The sequence below is a fragment of the Thalassophryne amazonica genome, chromosome 4 (assembly GCF_902500255.1).
Source record: "Thalassophryne amazonica chromosome 4, fThaAma1.1, whole genome shotgun sequence".
NCBI classification, from domain to species: Eukaryota; Metazoa; Chordata; class Actinopteri; order Batrachoidiformes; family Batrachoididae; genus Thalassophryne; species Thalassophryne amazonica.
This window is the reverse complement of record NC_047106.1, coordinates 135,242,789-135,257,241: the sequence shown is the minus strand read 5'-3', so window position 1 is coordinate 135,257,241 and position 14,453 is coordinate 135,242,789. Positions and strand designations below refer to the sequence as shown.

Below are 14,453 nucleotides of genomic sequence, written 5' to 3'. Positions count from 1 at the left end.
AAAGCCGCCCAGACCTCCCGATCCACACACACCTCCCCCAGCTCCTCCGGGGGCACCCCGAGGTGTTCCCAAGCCAGCTGAGAGACGTAGTCTCTCCAGGGTGATCTGGGTCTTCCCCGGGGCCTCCTCCCGATGGGACGTACCCGGAACACCTCTCCAGCGAGGCGTCCAGGGGCATCCAGAAAAGATGCCCCAGCCACCTTAGCTGGCTCCTTTCGACGTGGAGGAGCAGCGGCTCGACTCCGAGCTCCTCCGGAGTGACAGAGCTCCTCACTCTATCTCTAAGGGAGCGCCCAGCCACCCTGCGGAGGAAACTCATCTCAGCCGCTTGTACTCACGATCTTGTTCTTTCGGTCATGAGCCAAATCTCATGACCATAGGTGAGGGTCGGAACGTAGATCAATCGGTAAATCGAGAGCTTTGCCCCCCTGCTCAGCTCTCTCTTCCCCACGACGGTCCGATACAGCGACTGCATCACTGCAGACACTCCATCCGTCCCTCACTCATGAACAAGACCCCAAGATACTTAAACTCCTCCACCTGAGGCAAGGACACCGAACCGACCTGAAGAGGGCAAGGCACCTTTTTCCGGTCGAGAACCATGGCCTCGGATTTGGAGGTGCTGATCTTCATCTCAGACGCTTCACACTCGGGTGCAAACTGCCCCAGTGCATGCTGAAGGTCCTGGTTTGACGAAGCCAACAGGACCACATCATCTGCAAACAGCAGAGATGAGATTCTGTGGTTCCCAAACCAGACCCCCCTACACCCTGGCTGCGCCTAGAAATTCTGTCCATAAATGTAATGAACAGAACCGATGACAAAGGGCAGCCCTGGCGGAGGCCAACGTGCACTGGAAACAGGTTTGGCTTACTACCGCCAATGCGAACCAAGCTCCTGCTGCAGTCGAACAGGGACCGGATAGCCCTTAGCAAAGGACTCTGGACCCCGTACTCCCGGAGCACCCCCCACAGGGCGCCTCGAGGGACACGGTCAAACGCCTTCTTCAGATCCGCAAAGCACATGTGGACTGGTTGGGCGAACTCCTATGAACCCTCGAGCACCCGATGGAGGGTGTAGAGCTGGTCCAGTGTGCCGCTACCAGGACGAAAACCACACTGCTCCTCCTGAATCCGAGGTTCGACTATCAGTGGAATTCTCCTCTCCAGCACACTGGAATATACCTTACTGGGGAGGCTGAGGAGTGTGATCCCCCTGTCGTTGGAACACACCCTCCGGTCCCCCTTCTTAAACAGAGGGACCACCACCCCAGTCTGCCAATCCAGGGGTACTGTCCCCGACCGCCACTCGATGTTGCAGAGACGTTTCAATCAAGACAGTCCCACAACATCCAGAGACTTAAGGTACTCAGGACGGATTTCGTCCACCCACAGGAGCCTTGGAACCAAGGAGCTTTCTGACCAACAACATCCTCAGTCAGGGTCAACAGCTCCCCACTCACTATAGACAGTGGTGGCAGAGAGCTGCTTCCACCTTCTGAGGTGTCGGACAGTTTGCCAGAATTTCTTCGATGCCGACCGATAATCCTCCTCCAAGGCCTCTCCGAACTCCTCCCAGACCCAAGTTTTTGCCTCTGCGACCGCACAGGCTGCAGCACGCTTGACCTGCCGGCACCTGTCAGCTGTCTCTGGGGTCCCACCTACCAACAAAGACAAGTAGGACTCCTTCTTCAGCTTGACGGCATCCCTTACTTCCGGCATCCACCAATGGGTTCGGGGATTGCCACCGCGACAGGCACCAGAGACCTTGCGGCCACAGCTGCAGGCGGCCACATCGACAATGGCGGTGGAGAACATGGTCCACTCGGACTCCATGTCTCCAACCTCCCTGGGATCTGGGAGAAGCTCTCCCGGAGGTGGGAGTTGAAGACCTCTCTAACAGAGGGTTCCGCCAGTCATTCCCAGCAGACCCTCACGATACGTTTGGGCCTGCTAGGTCTGACCGGCTTCCTCCCCTCCCAGTGGATCCAACTCACCACCAGGTGGTGATCGGTCGACAGCTCAGACCCTCTCTTTTTCGCGTGTCCGAGACACGTGGCCGAAGGTCAAATGATACGACTACAAAGTCGATCATCGACCTCCGGCTCAGGGTGTCCTGGTGCCACGTGCACTTATGGACACCCCTGTGCATCATGATCACATGGTGATCATGATGGACAAACTGTGATTGCACAGAAGTCCAACAACTGAACACCACTCGGGTTCAGATCGGGGAGTCCGTGCTTCTCAATCACACCCCTCCAGGTCTCACTGTTGCTGCCCACGTGGGCGTTGAAGTCCCCCAGGAGAACAATGGAGTCCCCGGTCGGAGCACTATCTAGTACCCCTCCCAGAGAATCCAAGAAAGTTGGGTACTCTGCACTGCTACTTGGCCCACAGGCCGAGAAAACAGTGAGAGACCTGTCCCCAACCTGAAGGCATAGGGACATGACCCTCTCGTTCACCGGGGTGAACTCCAACACATGGCGACTGAGCTGGGGAGCAGTAAGCAATGCTACCCCAGCTCGCCGCCTCTCCCCGTGAGCAACGCCAGAAAAGTGAAGCATCCAGCCCCTCTCCAGGAGTTGGGTACCAGACCCCAAGCTGTGCGTGGAGGTGAGCCCGACAATCTCTAGTCGGTACTTCTCAACCTCCCGCACAAGCTCAGGCTCCTCCCCCCCCAGCGAGGTGACATTCCATGTCCCAACAGCCAGAGGCTGTGAGCGCGGACCGGGCCGCCGGGCCACCTGCCCTCGACTGCCACCCAGTCCTCTCTGCACCCGACCCCCATGGCCCCCTCTGCAGGTGGTGAACCCACAGGAGGGTGGGCCCACATCGCTCTTTCGGGCTGAGCCCGGCTGGGCCCCATGGGCTAAGGCCCGACCACCAGGCACTCGTGCACGAGCCCCAACCCCAGGCCTGGCTCCAGGGTGGGGCCCCGGCTCCGCCATACCAGGCGACGTCTCGGTCCTTCATTTTGTGTCAGTCATGGGAGCTTTTGAACTGCCCTCAGTCTGGCACGTCACCTAGGACCTGTTTGCCATAGGAGACCCTACCAGGGACACGAAGCCCCCGACAACGTAGCTCCTAGGATCATCCGGGAATGCAAACTCCCCCACCACAATAAGGTGGAAGTTCGAGGGGGAGCCCCAGAACCCTGCCTTTTTAAATATTTTTCATTTTTTGCCTTGCAGTTTCTGGGGTGGGGGGGCTCCACACTACAGACTCCCCTAATTATAGCTCTCTTAACCCCCTGCCACTTTAAGCATTTTTTAAATTTAGATGTAAATTAATATTCAAAGTTTTCAGCTAGTTGACAGTAGAGCTGTAAAATATGGCCAAATGATCATATCTCAATATTGTCATATCAGTATGATATACGATATGACTATGATTTCACAAAAAGTGCAGCAACAGTGAAAATGAAACATTCTTAAACAAAACAGTAATAATACCACACTCATTTTGCACTCATCATAAGGTTAGGATACTGTACCCTCCAAAAGTACTGGAACACTTGGTATTTCACACATTTTAATTTGTTTATGCCATTTCAAATACAAGAAATACAACATAAAGAATAAAAATTTCTAAAATTATCTTCCTCAAACTCAAACTGAAAGCAAATCTGTAAAACATGATAATACCTGTAAATAATAATTAGTTTTATTGCCAGTTTTCTTCAGACAAGTCAGGGGATGGAAACATGAACATTTCCAAGTCACTGAATATGTCTTGGACTTTATTTACATCAATTATGAAGAAATACAAAAGTTTCTTTCACCAAAACATCAAATCTAGGCTTTCATCTCAAATGTACTTTCTGGTAAATTGTACCTGAGTGTTCAGGTCTTCTTTTTAAGAAAATCCTCCTCTACAGCACTTCATCAGGAAGCTGGATTTTATATTTTTATTTAATTTATATCAAGTTGTAAGTATCTGCTTTCAGTTTGAGTTTAAGGAAGATAACGTTACATTTATTTATTTTTTATTTATTTGAAATGGCATAAACAAATTAAAATGTGTGAAATGCCAAGTGTTCCAATACTTTTGAGTACAGTTGAGAAACACTCTGTGGCGTGTGCATTTTTAAGTGAAATGCATCATCCTGGTGCCACTCAGAGAGCAAAATTAAGAGGTTATTTAAGTCTTTCAGACAGCAAAATTAAGAGGCTATTTAATCAACAGCTGCCCGCTCATTTAAAAATCACTGGAGACACATACATATATATATAAGGCAACCCAAATTAAAGGAGAAATGCTGCTTTTAACAACCTGGAACCCATTTCTGGAAACAATCCAGCTTCTTCATGTTGCAGTGATACAACACCCACACCTCTGAGCTACAGAGAAGGGTTGAGAGAACAATGGCTCTGAAGACCATGATCTTGTTTTGGAGAGTGAGATTGTGGTTCAAAAAGACTCACATTGAGAGCCTTCCATAAGCTGGATGGGCTCCTCAGATGCAGTTCTTGATGACTTTCTGGACTGTAGCATCACTGGAAGGGATGCTGCCCAGGTATGGGAAGGTGCCCATGTTTTCCAACTCTGTTTTGTGAATTTGGACATTGCTGGTTTTGGGAGGTGGATGACCTGGGCTGCTTGTGCCAGGATCTTTGTTTTGGACTCATTTTTTTTTTTTTTTTGGAGGAAAACTGTCAAAAAACTTTCTCAAAATCCTTGAAAATGATCATACGTGGCTTACTTTGTTCACAGGATTTTTCCTGGAGAAGGTGGGCACAAAAGATCATGTCTGTGGCAGAAACCACATTGGGTCTCTGGAAGCAACCATTGGCCAGTTATGTAGGATCTTGGCGAAGATCTCTTCTGTGACACTGAGGGAGATCCCATGGAAGTTACCTTAGATGGAGTGATTTCCCTTCATGAAAATGGGGATGATGGCCATGTTCTTGAGGATGTCTGGAACTCAAACATAAGTAAGAACAGGATGAAGAGGTGGGGTCCTCATGCCACATCCCTCATGGGATAGAAGGTACATGGTGAACTTGTTGGGACCTGGTGCTTATCACGCTTTCCATGTGCTTGAGGGCCTTCTTGAATTCATGAATGATGGAGGAGTTGACATCCAGTACCATACAGGACATTTAGGTACATTTCAGAACAGATTTTCAGCTGCCATTGACTCTTGGTTGAGGAAAGTGTATTAATGCTCCTTCCACCATTTGAGGTCTATCAGGAGACTAGATGATGCAGCATAAAATGTCATATAATACTAAAAAAAATCAGTAACATGATACATAACTGATGCTGAGGGGTGCAACAGATGCATTCCTGTGATTGGCTGGTGTGTCTGATTGATATTATAGTGATCCAACCTGCAGAGAGAGGAGGAGTGTCTTCCATTCTTTGCTCCAGAGGTCAGAAAGTATGCCGGTTGCTATGACGGAGAACACCAACGTTACCACAATGCAAATCTAATAGAAACACAGAAGGATGGAGGAATAAATTAGAAAAAAAAGGACAGAAAATAAACATGCCTGTCTGTTTACTGAGTGCATGCACGTGTGCTTACATACGTACCTTGTGGCTCCAGTGAAGGTAGAGTCTCTGTCCCTCAGACAGCAGACACACTGCCAGCACCTAAACATAGGTTAAACATTGTATTAATTCTTCTCAGTAAGTATAATAATAAGATGACCTCAGCATTTCTAAATCATGACTTGAAAGTTAGTTATTTCAGCTGTGCTGTGTTTAATGATGGGTGGTTCTGTTGCTTTGGGTGTCAGATGCATTTGTGTCCTATTTCCATATGGATCTGACAGATCCAAGCACAGTCCCAGTGCTGATCATGTGATCCCATGTCCTCACAGGACAGGAGAGTGCAGCAGTGCAGACAAAGGAACCCTTTTTTGTAAATCTCAGGGGGAAATATTGAACAATGTAAGAATTCTAATTATCAGAAAGATGGATAAAGACGCATTGTCACACAGCGTTGGAAGCTAGACAGGCTAATTATACAGTTCTATAAAACTGACAGAAGGGCCACATGTGAGACAAATGTACCAAAGTGTCCGCCACAGACAACAGGCATGACAATTTACACAGCATGGTTATTTTTGGTGGGGATGGAGAAACATACAGACTGCATTTCCAGAACATTTTTCTTAAGTCTGTCACAATAATTATATCAACATAGCTTACAATACATGGACATATTCTTGACAATTTTTCTGACATAACAAAAATAATAATACAGTTTAATCACTAAAATGCATTAAAACATCACTTAATTTTGAAAAACTTTTTATGAGAAACTTTACAAGAAAGACAGACACAATGTTTTAGGTCATAAGAAACAGATTCATTCATTTTCTATACCCATTTACTGCAATCAAGGGTTAATGGGGAGTTGGAGCCTCTCCCAGCAGTCATGGGGAGGGAGGCGGGGTTCACCCTGCAGGGGATACTAATCCACTACAGGGCCACATGCAGACAGACAAACACTTTCACACCTGCACACACACAAAGTCAATTTAAAGTTCCCAATTCACCTAACCTGCATGTCTTTGGAAGTGAGCCTAAGATGGTACCCAGAAGTAACCCATGCAAACATGGGGAGAACATGCAAACTCCCCTAGGAGTGATGCCAGAACCTTTTGGTTGTGAGGCAACAATGCTAACCACTAAGACACCTAGGCACCCATAGTAATTACATTTGTGCCAAAATAACTTCAAATTGTTTCATTTTTTATTCAAAATGGTGCCAAAAGGGTCCACCAAATGACCATTTTCTATTAAAATACACCATCTCACCAAACTAGAATTAACAACAGAACATCACATTCTGCTGGCCACGTTGGACTCCATCTTAGGTATCTGACTTAAGGCCTTCTAATTTTTGGGAACATTGTGATTGTGTGTTGGACTTGTCAAAGAACCTAAACAAGTTAGTTATTTTAGTTCTGGGGGTTGCAAATGGGTTGGTACTAGCTGAGAACAAGACAGCTAACCGTTAATCCACCACTTCCCAAGTCAGTCAGAAAAAATTCTACAAGAACTCTGTATTCAAATGTCAAGTGTTTTCTTCATCCTACTCCTGTTCTTCTTTACATGGAATGTGTTATTATTTTGTAATCTGTAAAGTGCAATTTTTCTTGTTTTTTTTTTAATTAATTCATTACCATGGAAAAAAGAATAAAATAAATGAAATGAAATGAAATCATACACCCACTTCCTTTCAAGACTTAAAGGACATGTCGAAGGACATGTCTTTGAAGTCATTGCTGGTTAATGATTTAATTATGGATCACTGTCTAGATATGCTTGGGTTATGTGAAACCTGGCTTAAATCCACAGCTGTCCTTGCTCTGAATGAAGCCTGCCCACCGGTGTACACATTTAGTCACGTTTCTTGTGATGTGAGGCAAGGTGGGGGCATTGCTTTCATTTATAAATCCAGGTTTACCTTATTAACTGTTGGGAGTCATAAATATAATTTGTTTGAACATCTGATTCTCCGTTGTGCCCACGATGCTACGTATTGCCAGGGTCAGAAAAATGGAAATCAGTTATGTTTTTTGTTACTGTTTATAGGCCTCCTGGCCCATACTCTGATTTTTTTAGATGAATTTGGTGCATTCCTCTGTCTGTCAACTAATGCAGATAACATCTTGATTATTGGTGACTTCAGCATTCATATAGGTAAGCCCTCTGATCCCCTCTGCAAATCATTTATGAAATTGTGGATGCACTGGGATTCCAACAATGCATTCAAGACTCAATGCACATTACTGGAAATACCCTGGATTTGGTTCTCGCACATGGCTTTCTTGTCATGAATATCGACATCATGCCTCTTGCATCAGTGGTCTCTGACCACTCGCGTATTAGGTTTACATTTACAACCCCTAGCAAAAATTATGGAATCACCGGCCTCGGAGGATGTTCATTCAGTTGTTTAATTTTGTAGAAAAAAAGCAGATCACAGACATGATACAAAACTAAAGTCATTTCAAATGGCAACTATCTGGCTTTAAGAAACACTATAAGAAATCAAGAAAAAAAAATTGTGGCAGTCAGTAACGGTTACTTTTTTAGACCAAGCAGAGGGAAAAAAATATGGACTCACTCAATTCTGAGGAATAAATTATGGACTCACCCTGTAAATTTTCATCCCCAAAACTAACACCTGCATCAAATCAGATCTGCTCGTTAGTCTGCATCTAAAAAGGAGTGATCACACCTTGGAGAGCTGTTGCACCAAGTGGACTGACATGAATCATGGCTCCAACACGAGAGATGTCAATTGAAACAAAGGAGAGGATTATCAAACTCTTAAAAGAGGGTAAATCATCACGCAATGTTGCAAAAGATGTTGGTTGTTCACAGTCAGCTGTGTCTAAACTCTGGACCAAATACAAACAACATGGAAAGGTTGTTAAAGGCAAACATACTGGTAGACCAAGGAAGACATCAAAGCGTCAAGACAGAAAACTTAAAGCAATATGTCTCAAAAATCAAAAATGCACAACAAAACAAATGAGGAACGAATGGGAGGAAACTGGAGTCAACATCTGTGACCGAACTGTGAGAAACCGCCTAAAGGAAATGGGATTTACATACAGAAAAGCTAAACGAAAGCCATCATTAACACCTAAACAGAAAAAAAACAAGGTTACAATGGGCTAAGGAAAAGCAATCATGCACTGTGGATGACTGGATGGAAGTCATATTCAGTGATGAATCTCGAATCTGCATTGGGCAAGGTGATGATGCTGGAACCTTTGTTTGGTGCCGTTCCAATGAGATTTATAAAGATGACTGCCTGAAGAGAACATGTAAATTTCCACAGTCATTGATGATATGGGGCTGCATGTCAGGTAATGGCACTGGGGAGATGGCTGTCATTACATCATCAATAAATGCACAAGTTTACGTTGATATTTTGGACACTTTTCTTATCCCATCAATTGAAAGGATGTTTGGGGATGATGAAATCATTTTTCAAGATGATAATGCATCTTGCCATAGAGCAAAAACTGTGAAAACATTCCTTGCAAAAAGACACATAGGGTCAATGTCAAGGCCTGCAAGTAGTCTGGATCTTAATCCAATTGAAAATCTTTGGTGGAAGTTGAAGAAAATGGTCCATGACAAGACTCCAACCTGCAAATGTTGTGTGGGCCGCCAGAAGAGGATGTACTGCTGGACCACCACCAAAGGGCGCCCTGCCTGAAGTGCGGGCTTCAGGCACGAGAGGGCGCTGCCGCCACGGACACAGCCGAGAGTGACAGCTGTCACTCATTAATTCCTGACAGCTGTCACACATTCTTCATCATCGCACTCCATAAAGACCAGACGTCATCTCCACCTCATCGCCGAGATATCATACTTCATTGGAGGTAATATCCTCAGCCGTTTGTGTCTTTTGCAATATATCTGTATATTGTGAGTGTTTGCAGGAGTACTGGTTCCTTTTTCTGTGGAGGCTGAGTGAGTGCAGGACGGCACTCTTTTCCCCTGAGGAATCACTGCGGTACTCTGCAACATATTGAGTGAGAGGTGGAGGTGGCATTCCCACCGCTGTTGTTACTGGGTGTACACACACCCACACTTGACTGTCTTTGTTCTTCGCCAGCAGTACCAGATCCGACAGTCGGGGACGGTGATCACCTGGGAATTCGGGACTTGGCGGCTCCAGTATTCACCAGGTTCTGTGGTGGCGGAAATCGTGTGGTTCCAGCTCTTCTCAGGACAGACGTCTTCTATCCTCGAGCCTGCCCACACGTCACCTTTGTAATTTGACTGTGATTATATTCTGGGATTGCCTGTATATTCGTTGTGCACGTTTCACAACATTAAATTGTTACCTTTTGGCTCATCTATTGACCGTTCATTTGCGCCCCCTGTTGTGGGTCCGTGTCACTACACTTTCACAACAGGATATCTCGGCCAGCGTCATGGACTCCGAGGGGCGTCACCCGGCTGTTGAACGACCAATGGGAGAGCAGGGAGCGCAGGCGTCTGCAGGAGGTGTGATTGGTGAGCTGCAGCACATTCTCACCGCCTTTACGGCTCGGTTGGATCAAATGACCGAGCAAAACATCCTCCTGAACCACAGTGTGGAGGCTCTCTCCGCACAGATGGCGGCGAGCGCTCAGGGCGCTGCTGCAGCTCGTCCTCCTGCCGACCCTGTGCAGGATATGAACGTTCCAGTGGTGGTTCAACAACCCCTCCCACCATCCCCTGAAGCATACATAAGCCCTCCTGAGCCGTACGGAGGTTGTGTGGAGACGTGCGCGGACTTTCTTATGCAGTGTTCGCTCGTCTTCGCACAACGTCCCGTCATGTACGCGTCAGATGCTAGTAAAATAGCTTATGTGATTGCTCTGCTTCGGGGTAAAGCACGCGCCTGGGCTACGGCGCTCTGGGAACAGAATTCACGGTTGTTATCAGCATACACTGGGTTTGTGGGGGAGTTCAGAACAGTGTTTGATCACCCTAACAGAGGAGAGACCGCTTCAACTGTGCTGCTGTCAATGAGACAGGGACGCGAGAGCATAGCCGCTTATGCAGTCAACTTCCGCATCGCGGCTGCGAGGTCCGGCTGGAATAACGTTGCGCTCCGCGCCGCCTTCATAAACGGACTGTCGTTGGTTCTGAAGGAGCAGCTGGTAGCTAAGGACGAACCGCGGGATTTAGATGGGCTTATCGATCTCGTTATACGGTTAGACAATCGGTTGGAGGAATGCCGTCGGGAGCGAGGCGAAGGACGTGACCGGATACACGCCGCCCCTCTCCCTTCCGGGTTCGAAAAGGCGCCGCCCTCCCCACGCTCCACAGCCACAGCGCTCCGTGGGGTAACAGCTCCCCCTGCTGACGTTGTTAGGGAGACGCACAGGGCCAAAATGAGGAGGCTGATCCGCGGGGAGTGTTTTCTCTGCAGCTCAAAGGCGCACACACAGAAAAACTGCCCCAAACGGCCAAAACGACAACACTCGCCCTTAGAGACTGGGCTAAGGGGGGGTCAAAACATTCAAGTGAGACACACACAGATTACCACACGACTCCCAGTCACAATCCTGAGCGGGGATTTAACCCTTCAAGACCCAGCACTGGTGGACACGGGGTCAGAAGGGAATCTGCTAGACAGCAGATGGGCAAGGGAGGTAGGGCTCCCTCTGGTGGCGCTTCCTTCACCATTGCAGGTTCGGGCACTAGATGGCACCCTCCTCCCTTTAATCACACACAAGACACAACCAGTAACTCTGGTGGTGTCTGGAAACCATCGGGAGGAGATTGAGTTTTTTGTAACTCCTTCTACCTCCCGCGTGATTTTGGGCTTCCCATGGATGTTGAAGCACAATCCCCGGATTGATTGGCCGTCTGGGGTGGTGGTTCAGTGGAGCGAAACCTGCCATCGGGTGTGTTTAGGATCCTCGGTTCCTCCCGGTTTACAGGCTAAGGAGGAGGTCAAAGTCCCTCCCAATCTGACGGCAGTGCCGGTTGAGTACCACGATCTTGCTGACGTCTTCAGCAAGGATCTGGCACTCACCCTTCCCCCGCACCGTCCGTACGATTGTGCCATTGATTTGGTTTCAGGCGCTGAGTTCCCATCCAGCAGGCTGTACAACCTCTCACGACCTGAGCGCGAATCAATGGAGACCTACATCCGGGACTCATTAGCTGCCAGGCTGATCCGGAACTCCACCTCCCCGATGGGGGCAGGTTTCTTTTTTGTGGGCAAGAAAGATGGCGGACTCCGTCCATGCATTGATTACAGGGGGCTGAATGAAATTACGGTTCGCAATCGATACCCGTTGCCATTGTTGGATTCCGTGTTCACCCCCCTGCATGGAGCCAAAATCTTTACTAAGCTGGATCTTAGAAATGCGTATCACCTGGTTCGGATCTGGAAGGGAGACGAATGGAAGACGGCATTTAACACCCCGTTAGGTCACTTTGAGTACCTGGTCATGCCGTTCGGCCTCACCAACGGCCCCCGCGACGTTCCAAGCCTTGGTTAACGACGTCTTGCGGGACTTCCTGCACCGATTCGTCTTCGTATATCTGGACGATATTCTCATCTTTTCTCCGGATCCTGAGACCCATGTCCAGCATGTACGTCAGGTCCTGCAGCGGTTATTAGAGAACCGACTGTTTGTGAAGGGCGAGAAGTGCGAGTTTCACCGCACGTCTTTGTCCTTCCTGGGGTTTATCATCTCCTCTAACTCCGTCGCCCCTGATCCGGCCAAGGTTGCGGCGGTGAGAGATTGGCCCCAACCAACAAGCCGTAGGAAGCTGCAACAGTTCCTCGGCTTCGCTAATTTCTATAGGAGGTTCATCAAGGGCTACAGTCAGGTAGTTAGCCCCCTGACAGCCCTGACCTCTCCAAAAGTCCCCTTCACCTGGTCGGATCGGTGCGAAGCCGCGTTCAAGGAGTTGAAATGACGGTTCTCTACTGCGCCAGTTTTGGTGCAGCCCGACCCTAGCCGCCAGTTCGTGGTTGAAGTGGACGCCTCTGACTCAGGGATAGGAGCCGTGCTGTCCCAGAGCGGAGAGACTGATAAGGTTCTTCACCCGTGTGCCTACTTTTCACGCAGGTTGACCCCGGCTGAACGGAACTATGACGTCGGCAATCGAGAACTCCTTGCGGTGAAAGAGGCTCTTGAGGAGTGGAGACACCTGTTGGAGGGAGCGTCTGTGCCGTTCACGGTTTTCACTGACCATCGGAACCTGGAGTATATCAGGACCGCCAAGCGGCTGAACCCCAGGCAAGCCCGCTGGTCACTGTTCTTCGGGCGTTTTGACTTCCGGATCACCTATCGCCCCGGGACCAAGAACCAGAGGTCGGATGCCTTGTCCCGGGTACACGAAGAGGAGGTCAAAACTGCACTGTCGGATCGACCGGAGCCCATCCCACCGGAGTCCACTATCGTGGCCACCCTCACCTGGGACGTGGAGAAGATCGTCCGGGAGGCCCTGGCACGGAGCCCGGACCCAGGTACAGGTCCGAAGAACCGTCTATACGTCCCACCAGAGGCCAGAGCTGCAGTCTTGGACTTCTGTCACGGTTCCAAGCTCTCCTGTCATCCAGGGGTGCGAAGGACCGTGGCAGTTGTCCGGCAGCGTTTCTGGTGGGCATCTATGGAGGCCGACGTCCGGGAGTATATCCAGGCCTGCACCACCTGTGCCAGGGGCAAGGCTGACCACAGGAAGGCCCAAGGACTACTCCAACCGCTTCCTGTGCCTCATCGCCCCTGCTCCCACATCGGCCTGGATTTCGTCACGGGCCTCCCGCCGTCCCAGGGCAACACCACCATCTTCACGATAGTGGACCAATTCTCCAAGGCGGCCCACTTCGTGGCCCTCCCGAAGCTCCCAACAGCCCAGGAGACAGCAGACCTCCTGGTCCACCATGTTGTCCGTCTGCATGGGATACCCACCGACATCGTCTCAGATCGTGGTCCCCAGTTCTCCTCACACGTCTGGAGGAGCTTCTGCAGGGAACTGGGGGCCACCGTGAGCCTCTCGTCCGGGTACCATCCACAGACGAACGGACAGGCAGAGCGGGCCAACCAGGAACTGGAACAGACCCTCCGCTGCGTCACATCCGCGCACTTGACGGCCTGGAGTAACCATCTGGCCTGGATCGAGTATGCGCATAACAGCCAGGTGTCTTCTGCCACCGGCCTCTCCCCATTTGAGGTGTGTTTGGGGTATCAGCCCCCGTTGTTCCCCGTGGTGGAGGGAGAGGTCGGTGTGCCCTCGGTCCAGGCCCACCTGCGGAAGTGCCGTCGGGTGTGGCGCTCCGACCGTTCTGCCTTGTTGAAGGCCCGGACGAGGGCGAAGACCCATGCAGACCGCCGGCGATCCCCGGCCCCTGCTTACCAGTCCACAAAGGACATCCCCCTCCAAGTGGACTCCCCCAAGTTGAAGGACCGGTACATTGGACCTTTCACGATCCTCAAAATCCTCAGTCCTGCCGCAGTGAAGCTCCGACTCCCAGCTTCACTGCGGATCCACCCGGTTTTTCATGTGTCCAGACTCAAGCCTCACCACACCTCACCCCTCTGTGCTCCCGGTCCGGCGCCGCCTCCTGCCCGGATCATTGACGGGGAGCCGGCTTGGACAGTGCGCCGGCTCCTGGACGTCCGTCGAATGGGCCGGGGGTTCCAATATTTGGTGGACTGGGAAGGGTATGGACCCGAAGAACGCTCCTGGGTGAAGAGGAGCTTCATCCTGGACCCGGCCCTCCTGGCCGATTTCTACCGCAGACACCCGGACAAGCCTGGTCGGGCGCCAGGAGGCGCCCGTTGAGGGGGGGGTCCTGTTGTGTGGGCCGCCAGAAGAGGATGTACTGCTGGCCCACCACCAAAGGGCGCCCTGCCTGAAGTGCGGGCTTCAGGCACGAGAGGGCGCTGCCGCCACGGACACAGCCGGGAGTGACAGCTGTCACTCATTAATTCCTGACAGCTGTCACACATTCTTCAT

At 49.9% G+C, this 14,453-nt stretch overlaps 1 protein-coding gene across 1 annotated transcript in view; it reads right to left on the bottom strand.

Moving 5' to 3' along the window:
• LOC117509047 (glycerophosphodiester phosphodiesterase domain-containing protein 5-like) overlaps positions 1-14,453 on the bottom strand; it is a 65,733-nt gene that overhangs the window by 6,474 nt on the left and 44,806 nt on the right. The window contains exons 5-6 of the mRNA XM_034168858.1: positions 5,541-5,600; positions 5,336-5,434 (exon numbers count right to left, since the gene is read on the bottom strand). Of these exons, the coding sequence (XP_034024749.1) occupies positions 5,336-5,434; positions 5,541-5,600 (159 nt within the window). The remainder of the gene's footprint in view (positions 1-5,335; positions 5,435-5,540; positions 5,601-14,453) is intronic.